This window comes from Meriones unguiculatus, chromosome 10, assembly GCF_030254825.1.
Source record: "Meriones unguiculatus strain TT.TT164.6M chromosome 10, Bangor_MerUng_6.1, whole genome shotgun sequence".
Classification (NCBI taxonomy): domain Eukaryota; kingdom Metazoa; phylum Chordata; class Mammalia; order Rodentia; family Muridae; genus Meriones; species Meriones unguiculatus.
The window spans coordinates 96,080,071-96,098,216 of record NC_083358.1 but is presented as its reverse complement, the minus strand read 5'-3'; the positions used below and the strand labels follow the sequence as shown (position 1 = coordinate 96,098,216).

Here is an 18,146-nt window from a genome sequence, read left to right as displayed (position 1 = left end):
GAGAAATGGTTTAGAAATAAGACAGACACAGGACAACACAGTTTCACATTCAGACTACGCAGGACTATAAAAACAAGGTACAGAGAGGCGGGGCGGTGGCCAGCAACCATCCTAAGCAAATGATGGACCTTAGAACTAGCTGAGTGATGTAAAAGCTCAACACTCTGTGCCTTCCGAGGTGATGAAGTGTGAAGTTTACAGTAGGAGTTATTTCTGCCAATTAGACTTCAACAGTGTAGATGCTGGAAGAACAGGTTATCAATTCTTATGGGGAATTATCAGACAAATGAATAATGTGGGATGTCTTCTAAGACTCAGCCTGGACCCTTGAGAAAACTCAATATGAGAGAAGAAATCTTAAAATGTATTACATCTGCCATGAGACTGCCTCTTCTAGAAATGACCGGGTAAGCAAGACAAGAACAATGGCAGTATCGATAGACATGCTAATGTGGAGAGTGGAGAAAGCCCGCGGGGTCCCACCCCACACAAAGAACTATAGGCAAGTAATGATGCCAGAGAGAGAGAGAGAATTAGCTTTTTCCTGACATGAGCCTGCTCCTTGGTTACCCAATACAGAGTGGTCAGATTTGAAAACATGTACACACAAAAACAAAAATTGACGTAGCAGGTTGTATTTATATACTAGCGCATGTAAAAATGATATAAAAGACAAAGATGCTATCAATTTGAGTGAGGTGACATAGGAGGGGCTTGAGGGAAGAAAGGGAAATGGGGAAAGTGATATAATTGTATCTTAATTAAATGAATAGAACTGAAGCAGGGAGGCTAGTGGGCTCAGCTGTGTTTGGGACCTCCATAATGATGTCACAGCCCACCTCATCTGTCCCTCAACTCTATTCCTGTTTGTGCACACAGCAGAGCACCCGGGAGTGGAGAGTGGAGAGTATAGCGCTTTCAGCCAAAGTTTGAAGCACTATGAAAATCTTCCGGGAATATTACTAAAAAAGTGTAGAGCAGAGCCTTTTAGCTTTTCCAGTGTCTATGATATGGCAGGCATTCAAAAATGGTTGCTAAAAACAGGTATCAAAGAGGGTAATCATGCTAGAGGCTTGCCCAGAAAAGCAACAGCACACGAGTGAGTTTGTTCAGACCCAGCAAACACTTGTTGAGCTTAATAGGACTGAACTTGTGAAGGTTAAGTAAGGTTAATACCGGCTCCAGCAAATGCAAAGCCTGTTTTACAGGCTTCGTGACTGTTTTTCAACTGTTTCGACCTCGAGCGATGGGCCTTGCTTTTCTGACTTCATGATCAAAGCCCTTTGGTGGAAACCTGCTGCAGCTTTTCCTACACATGGGGAAAATGTGGGTTTCATGAGACATCTTCAGAGGGTGGTGTTTGCAACCATGCTTTGTTCCTTGCTGAGCTATGAGTCTCTCCTCACTTAATTATGTAAAAAAAAAAAAAAAAAAAAAAAAAAAAACTACTGCAAGAGAGCAATTGCATAATCCCCCAGAGAGTAATTATTGCTAGTCTTGGCAGAATGCAAGGCTTTTAATCTGTAAATAAGTGATTCTGTGTGCAGGAGCGACATGCAGATTGGTGCTGTGTTGTAAAGGTCTCATGAATCTTTAAAGTGACAGCCATTGTTGCATGCACTGATTGGCTGCTGTTTGCATTTCAAAGGGTTTATGATGCTTCCCTTGTGGTTTTTAACCCTTCCTGAAATATTTAAGCCTCCGAGAATGATTCCTGCAAAGGGTAAAACTCATCTAAGTTAAACAAGATGAGCTTTCTCCAAATTTATAAATACATGAAACCAAAACAAGAGGCAAGATTGACAGTCAGTGCTTTGGAAACAAATAAAAACAAAGAGGCAATAATTACCTAATATGTTACTCACTCATTGGAGAATAAGTTTTTGTTGTTGTTGTTTCGTTTTGTTGTTGTCTGGTTTTGAGATGGTCTCATGTAGCCCAGGCTAACCCTGAGCTCACTGTACAGCTGAGAATGATCCTGAATTCCTGATACCCCTTCTATTTCCCATGTGACTTGGGATTACAGGCCAAACTGACCATCAGGAAATATGTTTATGAAATTATTTTTGTATATTTGACATATAGTAAACTATATTTATTTAAAGTTTTATGTACAGAAGTACATAAAAATTTAAAGTGCTTGTCATGGCAGCTCATATTTCCAAAAGATTTAATTTACCAAACTATGTGAGAGTGGTCACTTCTGCCTGTAATATCAATGATCACTTGTGAAACTGAGGCAGAAGGATTACTTTGAGATCAAGGCCAGTCTGGGCGACATTTCTAGTTCCAAGTTAGCCTGGGTGACAGTGTAAGAAATTTTCAAAAACAAACAAAGAAACCAAGAATTAATTTGCTTCTGAGATATGTGTGTAGGTATATGTGTCTTTTAGATATTAAGAGTGAACCCTAACATTTGGGTTTTGAATTGTCAATTGCATCTTCCCGCCTACCTCCTGTTCCAGTTGCCTGGGTGAACTGGGCATGCTCCTGTCCAAGGTCAGCCTCCTCCCCATTTCACATAGGATCCCCTCCCCTTTGCTCAAGGGCTTCAATGTATAACAATGCCTGTTTCTGGATAACTTTCTGCTCTCTGTCAAGTATTTCTCTTTACAGTTTCAACAGCCTCTTTTGCTGGCTTCGCTTTCTCTCTTTCTAGTGTAGCTAGATCTACTCCAAACAGTTTTTTTTTTTTTTTTTTTTAATAACCAATTGGTTTCCCATAGTAAGGGGAACAGGGACTATCTCTGACAGGAACTCAATGGCAGGCTCTTTGACTCCCCACCCCCCAAGGGAGGAGCAGTTCTGCTAAGCCACAGAGGAGGACTGATAAAACAGATTCCTGATAAAACAGGGCCAGACGAAAGGGGGGGAGGTCCTCCCCATTCTGTGGACTTGGAAAGGGGCAGGGAGAAGCTGAGGGAGGGAAGGGTGGGATTGGGAGGGAATGAGGGAGCGGGATACAGCTGGGATACAGAGTTAATAAAATGTATCTAATAATAACAAACAATAAAAAAATATAAAATAAAAAAAATGTTTTTTTGCCTTCATCCCTGGCCCCATAGAACCTACTACTGTCAAGGAGTCTATAACACTCACTGCTGGGTTCCCTAGGCAGTGCTGATCGCTATCTTACTGATCACCTGGACATCTGACATAGTTTGTCTCCTTATCTGCTTTACTTGGTTCTTCTGAATACCCTCCTTTCTCAGTGGCCACGCTTTCTCAGACTCCTTTGTGATTTCCTTTTCCTGATCTCCTAAGACTTCCCGGTCCAAGCCACAGCCAGTGTCACAGTTAATTCTCCTTATACCCTAAAGAAGTGGTTCTCAATCTGTGGGTTGTGACCACCAGAAAACACAGATATTTACATTATGATTCATAACAGTAACAAAATTACAATTTATGAAGTAGCAATGAAAACAGTTTTGTGGTTGGGGTCACCACAACATGAGGAACTCCACTAGAGGGTTAGGGAGCAACAAGAAGTCTGAGAACCACTGCTCCAAAGACTCCAAGACTTAGGTCTGAATTCCATGCCTAGCTGTAGACTTACATAGCCAATCACTGCCGGACAATCATTGCCACCTCATATGTCACACAGTGGGAGTGTAATTCCTTGTTTGTCTCTGTCCCCCATCAGTGGAATTGTTTCTGTCCATTCTAGTTAAGCTCTACTTGCTCTTGTCTCCTTGCTCTTCAGATCCCTTCTTCAGGCACCACATAAAAACATAAACTATTCAATTTAGGGGTTTGTGCAGGATCTAGATTTAAAAAGCACATGAAAACTGAAGAGGATGGGAACTAGAAAGTGGTGGCGGGGGCCAAGAGAGCACAATGGGTGATGAATGTGATCAATGTACACTAGACATATATATATATATATATATATATATATATATATATATATGTAAGGGATTATTTTCTATGACTTATATACACATGGAAATAGAATAAGAGATCCTTGATACTCTTACTGTAGTGTGTGTAGGACAGAAGAGATGGGCCACACTCAGAAAAACTCACTGTACTATTGTTTTCTGTTCCTCAGTTTCTCTGTCTGAAGAATATCCGGACATTTCTGGCTGCCTGCTGTGAGATGTTTGGAATGAGGAAAAGTGAACTTTTTGAAGCATTTGACCTATTTGATGTTCGTGACTTCGGAAAGGTACCGATACAGATACAGTTTCTTTTTAATTAATTGTTTTGATCCTCAGCTGCAAGAGTTGGGGGAGCAGGGAAAAACTAAGTTCATACATCTTTCAAAAAGTTTTTACTTTGTTTGTATGAGTGTGTTGCCTGCATTTATGTCTGTGCACCACAAATATGCCTGGAGCCCTCAGAGCCCCTGGAACTGGAGTTACAGATGGCTTTGAGCTACTATGTGGGTGCTAGGAATCGTACCTGATCTTCTGCAAGAACAACAAGTGCTCTTAGCCACTGAGCCATCCCTCCAGCCCCCAGTCTTATTCTTTAATTTGGGTACTAGTATCTTCCCAAATATCTGTCTGAGATTGGCATTTTACTTAACTTCTAAGATGTAATATTTGATTATATAAGAAAACCTAAGCATTTGATAGGTTTTCTTAGAAAAAAAAACTTTCACAGAAATATTAGAAATTTGATGCTGACATAGAGCAAAGATGGGTAGCTCTTTCATGTGGGGAGGTTGAAGACTTGGACCTGGAGTCATTCTGGGATCTTCAAACAGTTCCCAGCCTTGTGGGTCTCAGAATTCTTGCCAATGTGAAGGAAAATGGATGGGGTAATAACATGGATTGCTTTTTATCTCAGGCAAGCTGTCACAAGTAAACTGATGGAGGATTAAAGAAGGTAGCACAAGGGACAGAAAACCAGGCCATGAGTAAGCAAAGGACAGCTTGTTTGTGACTGTGCTGTGCCACCATCGAAAATAGTGCAGTCCAGATGGTGGACACTATAGTGTGTTGCTGTTCTGGAAGGAGAGAGAGAGAGAAAGAGAGAGAGAGAGAGAGAGAGAGAGAGAGAGAGAGAGAGAGAGAGAGAGATGTTCCTGTTTTCATACTTCTCTGGTCTTGGCCCCAGCCCATCCATTCTCTTTTGAGGAAGTGGAAACATGAAAATAATTTAAGGAAATGAAAGATGAAAAAAAAAACCTGACTTTTTACAACTTATTATGGAGCCACCACTTCCCTCATTTAAGCTCACAAGACGTGGTGATAAAGATTGGAAACCTATAGAAATGCTTTTAAAACATGCATGGGTTTGTTTTAGTGCAGTTAGGCCTATTCGATTGCTGAGGCAATAGAAGCTTTGAAAGAAAATCAAGATTCTAAAAACTTGAATGTAAAGGAATGAACTCTTTATTTCTTTTGGACAAATGCATTCTATTTCTGGTTACTTAGATGTTTTGACAGTGCTAAGACTGAAAAATGAATCAAGCCTGGCTTGGTGGTTTGGACTTGGACTCTTACTTCCTTTCCTACAGTCATCAGGTTTTGCTGGTGCCTGTGTTGGTCATCTGTCTTCAGGCTGTGCCTAATATAAACTGGCAGAGAGATGTAGCTGTGTTACTATATTAAACAGTTACTGAATACAATGCTTTTTTTTCTTTTAATTTTCATGTATATATTAACTTTTAATCCTCATAACAGACAAATGAGTGGGGCACCAGTATTTTCCTCATTATGCCAATGAGGGAATGTGCACCCCCAAGTCGCATATCTAGTATGGGATAGATCAAGGGTTTAAACTCACATCTGGCTGATTCTCTGCCACTATGTCACAATAGAAACACGGTTACATGGCTGTAACAGGACACATGCTCCTTGGTGCTTTGCATGTACATGGATGTAGTTCCTGTCCCAATCCTGCTGTGTGGAGAATATTCTTCTTGATTATAGATCCTACTTTGGGAGTGATAAGCCTGAGTTAATTTGTCCAATTCTAATTTTTTTTTTTTAGTATAAAGATATTGAAGATAGTGTTAAATCGGAGATAAAATAATTTCTAATGTTGGGGATATGAATGTGAACAGGATTTGGACAAGGCTGGGGATATAGCCCAGTGGTAGAGTGCTTGGTTATTGTATGTAAGGCCCTGCTGTACTGCGCTGCCTTTCCAGTGTGAACAGCCATTACCTTCATGAGAGCAGCTGTGACTCTTTGAAAGCTTGTTGACTGTTGATGTTAATTCACAGAAGGAGGCAGTGGAGGAGGATATTAGACACACGCCTGACGTATAGGACCTTCGTGCCTGCACTGCTCAGGCAATTGTATGTAATTCTGCTCTAATTACATGGGCCTTGTGCAGCCATGGGGAAGTTGTCATACGTTCTGGTAAGACTTTCCATATTACTGCTGCTTTGAGGTCATTCCTGCTCTTGTAAGTGACCCCTCACCTATTCTCTATAGTTAGGTGCAATAAAGCTCATTGTTGCCCCAAGTTGAACTTTCCTGAAATTATATTTGGTTTGCCCTTGGAGGGATAGAGGTAAGCATGTACTCAAGGTTCCCCAGGGAAAGAGTTCCCATGATGTTTGGCCTAGTCAGAGGCTCACAATGGAACTGAAGCTGAATTTGGGAAGAGTATCCCCCACCCCCAACCCCACGACCAAGGAGGCAGGCAGCCGAAGCTGAGCTGATGGTGGAATGTCTTGACATGGCTTTCTTTTTCTGTGTGGTACGGAGTAGTCTGCCTCCTTATTGTCATAGCAATTGCAGCGTCCCTGCTGGGGGTGGTGTGGTAGGTAGTTAGAGCCGAGCCTTCAGAGGCGAGGTCTCCAGAGGAGGAATCCTGGAGTGCTTATCCTGTGGTCTGCAGTGTGGAGTGGCAGTCCTGCTTGACGAGTGGGAGTGAGGTATAGGTAGCAGTCCCTAAAAGCGCCATGGTATGGGATGGGGATCTCAAGCAGGCTAGGGCACCTGTGACACAGCTCTTCTTGTGAGAGCTGAGACCCGCAGCTGAAGCTGAGCTGTCAGCCCCAAGAGAACTGGACATCCAAAGAGAGAAATTAGGAGAAGAAAACGACAGGCTGGTGTTATCCACCGTGGCAGCCTCTGATTTGTCAAGTAAACTGGATGAAAGAGAAAATGAGATAGAAGCGTTGTTGCCTTGCTGTTTCTTGTGGATGGGGCTCCAACAAGAAAGAGCACAAATTAAACCTGTGTTCAAAAGCCCTAGTTGTTACCCAAAAATGTGGAACCCCCTAGGAAGAATCTGATGATGAGAAAAATAGGGGATGGAGAAGTGATAGAAACCCCCACATCCTCGTGAGGAAGGGTAATAAAATCTATGGTTCTGCATCTAGGTGGGGACCTTAACGATGGCTCAGTTCAGGAGACTGTGTTGATCAGGGACCACTCTATGTCTGAACTGCTTGAACTGCTATAGTAGATGGAACGTGGGAGGTCAAACAGGAATGACCCCTAAGCAGCGATGGGGAGTCTTCATTTATTCCGGGGTGAGACTCTTGCACAGCTGCCGTGGGTCACTCATGCCAACATACATGTCGAAGTGCTTCAGATTCTACTGATAGTAAGTTTAGAACTCACACTTATTTGGTGGCTTTGCTGTCTAGAAATATAATCATAATGACAACGTCCTGTATTTTTACTGTACTTTGTTGTTTTCAGGGTGCTTGTTCCTGTGATTCTCTGAAGCATTGTGAAGGTAGCCTGTTTCTTGAATGGGTAAAGCAAGGCAAAGAGGGTTAGACAGTGAGATTAAGGCTACCTGCCTTGGGGATGGGAACAGGATATGGGCTGGGGCATCCTGGCCTCTCTCCTCTTAACTCTTCTTTGCTTTTCTTGTTTTGGGTCTCACTTTCTGGTCAGGGAAGAGGTTGAACATGTAGGAGAAACCAACATTTATTATTATTATTATTATTATTATTATTATTATTATTATAAAGCATAAGAGACTTGTTAACTTCGGGTCCAGCTTTGGATTGGTTCACCTGTGAGGGAGGAAAGCTTCAGGGATAATGGCGGCTGAAGTGAGTTAAGTTTAGCTAGACATGGGTTTTGTAGGTTCTGGCTGATGCAGATACTTTGTAGCTGCCCCCTCTGCCCTTCCTTCTTGTGACACCATTCTGTTCTCTAGTCTTTGCCTAACCTCTTGTTTAGTGTTGGTTTCAGGAACATATTTTGAATCAGAGGCTTCACATGGGTGTGTTTGCTGTTGGAAATTAAGGTTATCCTGGGAAAATGTCAGTTAACCCAGATGAATGATAATTTTCTTTCATGCAATGGTGATGAACATACTCTTGAGTGCTGTGGGATGGTTTGTAATTATTTTGCCTTTCAGCAGTTCTCTGGTTCCTAGTATTGAGTTCTCTATTCAATGCCAATTCACTTCAATTTGCTCTGAACTAACACCAACACTAATTCTAATTAAATCTAATTACAGTTTGTTTTATCTGTTAAAAGAGAGGCTGGGATGCTGCGTTAAGTGCCAGGATACAGTGGTGTCTGTTTCCGGCTCCTAGCAGACACGCATCTCACGCGTGGACCAGGGCAGAGCATGGTAACTTGACTCTTTCAGGAACCAGCAGAGTCCCTGAAATTAGAAGGTGACTCCGATGTGACTCTGAGGGTGCTGACAAAGAGGCAGGCTCCTCCTCTCAGGCCAGCTTGCTCTGTGGAGAAGCTCCTCTGTCCTCTTAGACCTCTTAAGTAGCTTCTCTTTGTCTTGAAATTTATATTTTGAAAAAAATACATTATTTTCTAACTTTTCAAAATGCTGATTCCCTTCTGGCTTTTTTATAACAATCATGAGTAAAATCTTGTTTGTTTCTTTGCTTAAGACATGAATTAGAAAAAAAAAAGTATCCCCCACGACTGGAATTTTCCTGGAAACTCCATGTTCCCTTCTGTTCAGACTTTTCGGCAGGTTCTGGACAGTTGCTCGATTTAAATCCTGCCAAAAGCATTTGCAATCACTCTGCCCTGATTGCCATTTTGATGGACTCAAGCTGTTTGGAAGTGTCTGTTCGAATGCTGTCAGCTGGTATATCTGTGGCTCATGAGAATGTGGGGTTTTCTTTAATTTAATGAGGCCATTTTGAGCAGGTCGTAGGACTTGGGCTGAGGCTTCTATCCTATCCAGAAGAGTGATTCAAGTCAGCTTCCCCTGCTTCCCTTGACCCAGACTCTGAATCCTTTGTTCCTGGGGGTGATAGAGCACCTTGAACGTATGGGGTCATTGATACATTTTCTTGAATCAAAGGGAATCACACCTGCCCAAAGGTTGTTACAGAAGCCTGTTCCAAATGTTCAGGACAGACACATAAAGAGGAATCCAGACTATCATTGTAGGGGTGTATCAGTGGAGAACTTGGAATAGACCGAGTTCTGTTTTGGTTAAGAACAGTGTTTTTTTGTTTTTTTTTTTCTCCTTCTCCTTCTTTCTTCTCTTTCTTCCAATTTATTCACTTTGTATCCAGTTGTAGCCCCCTTCCTTGTCTCCCCAGTCTTATCCTCCCTCCCTCCCTCTTTCCCTCCCTTTCTTCCTCCTTCCCTCCCTGCCTCCCTCCCTCTTCCTCCACTATCCTTCTTCCCTAGTCCACTGATAGTCCTCCTCCCCTACTGTCTGACCCTAGCCTATCAGGTCCCATCAGGATTGTAAGAACAGTGTTTGTGAAGTGGATATTGGTCTGAGTTCTGTGTTCCTTATGAGGCTGTGGTCTCGAGGGACTAACTTAACCTCCCCGAGGTCCAATTTCCTAATTTATAAGTTGAGGATCAGTATACACTTAATAAAATAATTATGGCAAGTGTGAGTACATAGGTGTAAAGTTAGAACTAGTAAACACTAGCTATTACTTCATTCACTGCTATGATTATCACTAACATTGTTTGGTTTTACCCTTTTCTTCTTTTGCAGTACTGGGGTAGAGCCTAGGGTGTTAACATGCTAGGTGAGAAGGTTACTTCACCATGCTGTCACACCATATTATCAACCGTGGCGGCTACTTCCCTATCCCCCTCCTTCTAATTTTGAGGCAGGATCTCACTAACTTACCCCAGGTAGACCTTGAACTCATTCTGAAGTGCAGGCTGGCCTTGGATTTGCTGTCTACCTGCCTAGGTGTTTCTAGTAGTTGGGATGACGGACTTGGGGCACAGGGACTGGATAACACTGTTATTTTTTTTTTTAATAAGTTTGAGATTCATTGGTAAAGATCCGGAATTCAATTTTGAATTAAGTGTAAGAACTGATATCACTGGAGGGGTGAGGTTAGGAAATAAATCGTGTTCGTTCAGCAGTATTCTGCACAGCCGCTTTTCTTCCTTTCCCGTGGCCTCAGGCCCCACATCCTCTTTGGGAATGCCGCTTTTCCCTTTCTGCCTTTCGTTGGGATTGTTTGTGATGTGATCTCTTTGCCATGCGGTGGGATCTGGGATGTTTCGTGCTGTCACTTCCTCTGATTTACAAGTGTCGCATGTGGGTCTTGGAGACTTGGAGGAGCCACAGGCATCTGAGTTCCACATTTCATTTCATGTAATCCCGGTTCAGAGGGAATAGAGCCTACAGGGAGCCTGGTGACATCTTGTGCCCAGAGCTGAATGTGTGTCTGTGGATTTTTCCATAACTCCATCTAATGCGTTCCTCGTTTTTATTTTTTTGAGCCAAATTTCTTTTCGTTTTCTCAACCTAGAGTGGCAGAAATTAATGGAATTTGTTGTGGTTCACAATTCGAATGGTTTTAAGCATGTGGAAATGTTTGTCTTTTGTTATCCCTATACTTTGGACAGCATCTGTGTCATTCTTCCCAACTATAATTAGTGAGGTAGTGTGGGTAGGTACAAATGGTTCAGAGTCCTGGGTGTGGGCATGTGTAGGGCCAGAAAGAGGACTGTAATGACACTTTTGTTCAAGCTCAGTTTGGCCTGATGAAATTCTTACTTATTTATACCTGTGTTGTCCTTGGCTTGTAGAAGAGTGTTTTGTTGAATGTCTGTCTGTCTATTGATTGATTGATTGATTTACTGTGTAGAGACTTGGATATTGACCTCTGCAGTACAACCATCACTGAAGACAGCTCTTATATTAAGCTCATCAGGTTTTCTTTCCAGGTTATGAATTAAAGTTGTAGCTACATCAGAACAGACCCAGGGTAAAGGATGGGTAGGGCAGAAATCGCCACCTGTTCTCCCCAACCCCCTGCAGATTATTAACAGGAACCTGCTGCTATCAAGCTAACCCTCCATTGTGAGCTAAAGGGGCTCTCTAGTCCATAATGCTTCGTGATAGGTTTATTTAGTGCCGTTGCTAAGGCTACTTCCTACAATTTGTGCATTTTCACCTTTCTGCCTTTCCATCTTGACCCGTACTTCTCAGGGTATATGCACAATGGACCAAGAAGCTTTATCTGTGTAGTCTGTGATACAACGTGGCTGGCTTCCCAGCCCTTTACACCTGCATGACTGAGTCATCTCCACATTCCCATTCCTTATTCCACTCATAGTAGACACTGACAGTCTCACCTTTCAGAGTTTGCATCTGCACTAGCATCCTGCACGTGATACTTGAGAGCCTTTATTGGGTTATCTTCTGGGACTCTTTGACTAACTTTCCCAGTCAGAAGAAACTGCCTAACCAAAGGCTCCTGGGCCTTTCCTGGTTGTGGATGCTCCAGGGACCTCATATTGGGTAGCTTGAAAGAGCTTTCTTATCTAGCACATGCACATTGATCAACAACTGTCTGTGCAACCACGATGAACTGTAAAAATAGAATCCTTCTCCCCTTGCAGTAACTTGTCAGGACTTTCACTCTTACTAGTAGTCTCACGTCTCTCTTTTGAAGTCTTACCCACCTTAAATTATTCAGAACTTTCAGAGGTTATGTAGTCTGCCAGGCTCTAGCCTTTTCAGAGCCCTCAAAGGAATTGATCTGTGTGGTGTCTACCAGTCTGGTGCTGCAGCACAGTGGTATGGCATGGTTTCCGGGATGGTACCCAATGCCCTTGCTTCCATCACTGTTCAGCCCAGCCATCCCCATAACAACTTATCCTATGCAGCAAGCCTGCTGAAGACCTGATTCCTTGCCTTTGCAAATGACTGTTCAGAGGATCCTTGGAATCCATTTCTACTGGCAGGCTTGGGCCAGGCCTTTCTTAAGCACACCCCACACAGGAACCAGCTTCCAGTTCTAGAACAACACGTGAGATCTCCCTTTTCTTCCTTCCAGAAGACTTTGGACTTTTTCTTTGAGCTGCTTACTTCCAGTCTAGTGAGTAACACATAACAAAAGCCTCCTTTACTTTGCCCCTTGAAGAGTAGAAGCTGGCTTGTTTTTCTATAACTGAGGAGTTGCTCAGGAGTGATTACTTCATAACAAGGAACACTCCTTCCCTGGTCCTTTCTCTGTTTATTTAGTCAGAGAAGTGGGGCACAGCTTTCAGTCTTTCCCCCACCCCCTTCTCTCTCTCTCTCTCTCTCTCTCTCTCTCTCTCTCTCTCTCTCTCTGTGTGTGTGTTAACACAGTTCCTGAATCATTACCTGTATTTCTCTTCTTCAGTTTGGGACAGAGCTGACCTTTTTCAGCAATGTCTACTCCTGTTTCATTTCCTTAACTGTATTGAATGCCTCGGAAAATTTCCCATTCCTACCATGGCTTGTAGAACTCCAGCAACTGACCACGCAAAGGTCGCTCTTTATGCCAGGGTTTGTTAAACTTTTCTACATACAACCTCATTACGAAAAAGAAAAATTTCCATGATCCCAGGTATATAGGCATAGAAAATAGACATAAAAATCAAATATTGAATGGTTATAATTCACAAATTTATGCCAAAATAATTCTGTTGTTACATATTTTTTACCATTTAATAAAGAAGAAAGAATATTTGTATACTAATTATATGGATGTGCTTGTTCATCTAAAGGTACAATCCAAAGACAATATAGTTCAATACATGTTAAGGAATGATATAGGAAAATTTTAAGTTTGTGTTTTTCCAAAATCAAACCATTGTTTTTTATAAAAGCAGAAAACGTTGTATGTAAAGTAAAAATATGACAATGTCTGCTACATAAAATGAAAGTTCACTGTGTACAATGTACACTGTGTATGTATGGAAATAACAATCTCGAATCTGAAATGACACATGTCTGAGTGTTTGTTGGTGTTGCATAGCATGATGATTTTTGTAGTATGTGTTTGCTGTGTGTGTTCAGAATGAAGGCGGCGGCAAAGCCGTGTGACACAACATAGGTGAGGACTGTCTGAGACACTGTGGATTTGTTGCACACTGAATTTTGAATTAATTTTTAATTGCTGCTCATTCAGAGAGCTCTCACTGTTGTCAGTTTTCCTCATAACCCTCACACACATTTATATTACCCCATACACAAAGTTTGAAGCAGATTTGCTTTATACTTTCATGTTATTTCAAGTTTGTCATTTAGTGATCTACTTTTTAATGGTCTTGCAGCCAAATAAAAAATGAGTAAGTAAATAAATAAACCACCAAGAACTCTAATCTTCATAGAGTTGAAAACTTCTAGATTAGCATTTCCTAGGTAATATCCCAAGGAGCCTCAGTGTCCTGGGAAGTAGTAGGAAGCTTGGGAAGAAAACTTTCACGCTGAGGAAGTGCGGGAAGTACAGCATGCTCTGTGAGGTACAGCAGAGCCGCCACTGGAAACCATGCTTACTGTAGGCTTTCTCATTTATTGGGTGAACACTGATCTTCCTTTCCTCTTTGAACTCACTTGTTTTTGGGTACACATGTTCGTTCATCCTGCCAGGAAGTGCACAGTAACCAATGCTTCTTCTTTACCTATACTTACTTATTTCTGCCTTGTGAAAGCTCTTATCGATATGATTACTTATTCCTTTGCCCATCGGTTCCAAGTCATACCAAATGAATCTTCAGAGTAATATCCATAGCTCCAGAATAAAATAACCCTTTAAAACCTATACAAAGCCCTGACCAACCAGGGCCTGTGCCCTTTTTCTTTATCTTTCCTTTTCTTTAATTTAAGTCATCATATCATATAGCAGGCTGGTCTCACATTCTCAGTGTATCCAAGAATAATCATCATGGTCTCCTTCCTGGGTGCTGGGATTATAGAAATGCACCATCACACCGGTGCTGGGAGTAGAACACGGGACTTTCTGCATGGTAGGCAAGCACTCTATCAACTGAGCTATACTCCCAGCCCTGGGTGATTGATGTTTAAGGCACAGGTTTGCTGTGGTCTCTGTACTCCTGCTCTTAAGTAGTGAATACTGGACACACACACACACACACACACACACACACATATATATATTTGTATCTATATACATATATAGTTATATATACAAATTTAATGCCTTCTGTCATAAGTATTTGCATATATAGTGTGACATTTCCAAATCTTTGCATCTGGTTGGTTCTGAGAGACTCTGTCCTCTTCTACCTGGTTTCTTCTGACTTGCCTCTGATTGGTCCCTATTTCTGACAAAGGCAAAGATCTTTTCCTCTTCTGTAACATACAAAACCGACTTAGCCACATCAGATCATCTTTTTTCCTTGAGATTATGAAATCAGGTATAAGTGTGTTTCTTCTTTCCTTGTCCCAGGTGACATGTGTATGTGCATTGTGTGAAAATGGCCCTGGCGATGATGCTAGTTGAATTGAGGAGTTTGGATTGGTCTTTGTGGATAGAGTAGTTTGAGTAGGATGGAGCAAAGAGTGAGGGGAACTTTGGAATCCAGTGTTTCTCCTGTAGTTTTGCTTTCCATGGTTTGGGTAATAATGCTGGAGCATAATCAGGACATGGTAAGTGGTAAATTGCAGAAAGGACTTATACATTTTGAGTTTGTCCATAACCAACTAGAGGAACAGAGTTGAAGATATATGGATTATTGAGGGCCAGTCAGGCTAGATAATAATGTTAGAAGCTCTTTCCGATTTCTCTGCTTAAATAGACTCCAAAGAAGTCTTAGGTACAACCATGATTGATTGTTTTGAGTGGTGTCAAAAAGTCCAGTGCTATCTCAGTTTGACCTGGATTGGAAATCACCCCTTTGTCCAGCATTATCTTGGCTGTGTATGTAGCCACTCAGTAGTCATCTTGTTTGCAGGTAGATAATTGTGGTATCACTGCGCTTATGTTCAAGCATTTTTTTTTTTAAACTTAGTACTGAGGTTTTCTGTACTTGTGAGGGATACATTCAGTATCCCCAGTGGATGTCTGAACACTCAGTACCCCCTCTCACATATATAGTTATATTTACAAATTTAATGCCTTCTATCTATAGTATTTGCATGCTATAGATATAGTACCTATACTGTGATGTTTCATAGCAAAACTAGGATGTCTCTTTTTTCCTTCACAATTTCATAGGTGTGGTTTCATTCTTGTCATTGATTTTAGCAACCTCAGAATATATTATTTTCTTCCTTTCAATTGAGGACTTTCACCTTTTCATTTACAGGGGGCTCTCTATGGTTTCTCTTTGGCATGTCCAAATTGCCACTGTCATTGCTTTTGCCCTTTGGAGATTTTATGAAGCTAGATGAGAATTATTTAAACATAAGCTTATAGTACAGTGCCAGTCAAGCTGATATCCAAGATGGCTACCAATCAGCCAACAGGGTTGGAGTACATATAGTGTGGATACATTGGACGAAGGGATAATTCATGGTCTAAGATGGAGTAGTTAGTGTGGCCCGAAAAGTTATGTTACTCAGAATAGCTAACATTAGAAAACTTATTGATTGTTTCTCTCTAGAATTTTCCATTAAATATTTTCAGACACTGGGTAGTTAAAGCCATTTTAAGCAAAAACTACAGACAAGTGGGGAGAACTGTAGTGGTCCCCAGCCACAAAGGTAGTGATGTTGGCAGTCTGTCTACACTAAAGAGATGCCATGAATGTGCTCTGTCCAACTGAGAAGGGAAAGTTCTTGACCTAAGACAGGCAAAACAAAACAAAATATTAAGGGCTGATGCTGCTGAGATGGCTGAAATCTATGACAATAGTGAATCATGTGTCTGTGAAGTGATGAGAAGGAAGAAATCAATGCACCTGCTTGCTCTGGAGCCTTATATGGAGAAAGAAAGCTAGGGCCACAGTTGGTGGTTATAGTTGTTCATGGCAGGCAAGAGTAGAAGAGAGACACATGTTGCACCAGAAAGCATTGAGCTCCCACAAAGACTCCAGCAAGAGCTCTCATACGGGTGAGGCCTCGCCATCACTGCAACAAGGGATGGTTATACAGTCAGGTAGACTGCAGGGGTTAGTTCTACTTACAGATCGTGGTTTAACCTCAGCTGCTGCCTCAGAAAGTGTTCTTTGTGAATAAGGGGCCATTTGGCATTCTTCTATCCTTCCTGCACTAGTAGCACCCAGGGGATGTGTCATTGTTCTGCAATGGCAGGCAGTCAAGGTCTCTGGCTGTTAAGGTTACTGATTTGAGGAATCAAAACAAATGAAAGGGAAACAAACAAGATAATTACAAAGTTACAGTGGTAAATGCTGCTGAGGAGATAAAAATGAAAGGTTGAACCACTGAAGGAAGCCTGGAAAGGAAGCGCTCTGAAATGCTAAGACCTCATGAGAGAAGGGCGAGAGTATTACTGTATTACTGCACTTCTAACTTAGGTTTTAAATGGGTCCCAGAGGGCTTTTTAATTAGATTCTGGTTCTATCTTTTCCAGTATGGCCCCTGGAGCTAGTTCTCCAAGTTGGTATCAGTTTTTTTTTTTTTTTAACTGTATAATCCCATTGGGTTGTCAAACAGCCACTCCTTAGCAAGGGCAATGTGTGCATACTGCATTCTGCAGGGACAGCTTCTCTTTGGTGGCTGTGAGCTGTGCCGTCTTCTCCAAGAGTGCCTGGGCTTCAGCTTTTGTTCCCTCTGGGATGCTCCGCATTCAGGGGTAGGGACAGTCTCTTAGAACTGTAAGCTTCCGGAAGGCATAAAGAAAGACTTCTGATGATCCCATGCTTGGGAGAGAGAAAGGTATTTCAAAGAGAGAGGAGCAAATGTGGGCTGTCCCTTTTGATGCTGGACCTCCTGTCAGCCTACCCACTGAGAAGTTTGTCTGCAGAAATGTGGTTTGAGGATTTAAGATTAACTTGTACTTCCAAGTTCTTCCATCGAAAAAGCAGTACATCTTTTGGTTAGAGTTTAAAAAAATCCTACTGATTTTGTAATATGGCTGTAACTATGTATACAAAAATCACACACACACACACTCTCTCTCTCTCTCTCCATAGAGAGACAGTAGTAGTATACTAAACTACATGTTTATAAAAACATTCATACATACAACTTATGATACCTAACTTATACTCACTCATTAAAAACCCAGTGGCTGGATATTGTAATTCCCACTCTGTGATGACTTGAGTTTCTTTGTGGCTCTAGGTTGTTCATGTAATGTACGATCTCTTGAAGAGGCTTTTAGCACAAAGGTGTGTTTGGTTTTCTTTTTAAGAAATAAATTATATCATACAAGAGAAAGAAAAAAAGCCAGGTGTGGTGGTGCATGCCTTTAATCCTAGCCGAGGCAGAGGCAGGCAGATCCCTTTGAGTTCAAGGCTAGCCTGGTCTACAAAGATAGTCTAGGACACCGAAGGCTACACAGAGAAACCCTGTCTCAACACAACAGCAATATATATATATATATATATATATATATATATATGTAATGAAATAAGTAATAAGTGATTATGGTATAACATGCTCAGTGCTACAGCAGGTGACAGAAAAGGTCCTCTGCGTGGGAACATAGAAGAAAGGGATCTGCCATGTCCTCCAGGTGGGGTGAAAGAATATTCCTTGAATTTTATCCTTACTCTGAGTCTAGACAGGGCAGGAAGGATGTTTGTACCAGCCAAATCATTTTACCAGGGAGTTACCTTATTTTATGGCCTGTGTAGCCATTTTGTTCTTCCTCTACAATAGCCCTATTATGTTAGCACTATCTCCGTTTTATGACTGAGGAATATGGTGGTCAGAGGTATTGGCATATGAATATGAGCCAGTGTGTGTCTAGTCTAAGATATTAATCACTTACTGCCTTGCTTCTAAGCAAAAGTGAAAAGACACCTCTGCTTAGAAAGAATGTCCTATAGGAAGACACAGAAATGGGATCCCCTTGGAATGTTGGAGCCTCACAGTTAATCCTTGCAGCTCAAGTATATAAGATGCAAGGAAAT

At 41.7% G+C, this 18,146-nt stretch overlaps 1 protein-coding gene across 2 annotated transcripts in view; it reads left to right on the top strand.

Moving 5' to 3' along the window:
• The window catches only part of Vav3 (vav guanine nucleotide exchange factor 3), a 333,283-nt gene that overhangs the window by 65,821 nt on the left and 249,316 nt on the right, over window positions 1-18,146 (top strand). For both annotated transcript variants that reach the window (XM_060392876.1, XM_060392875.1), the window contains exon 2: window positions 4,052-4,168. In XM_060392876.1, coding sequence (XP_060248859.1) covers window positions 4,052-4,168 — 117 coding nt within the window. The remainder of the gene's footprint in view (window positions 1-4,051; window positions 4,169-18,146) is intronic.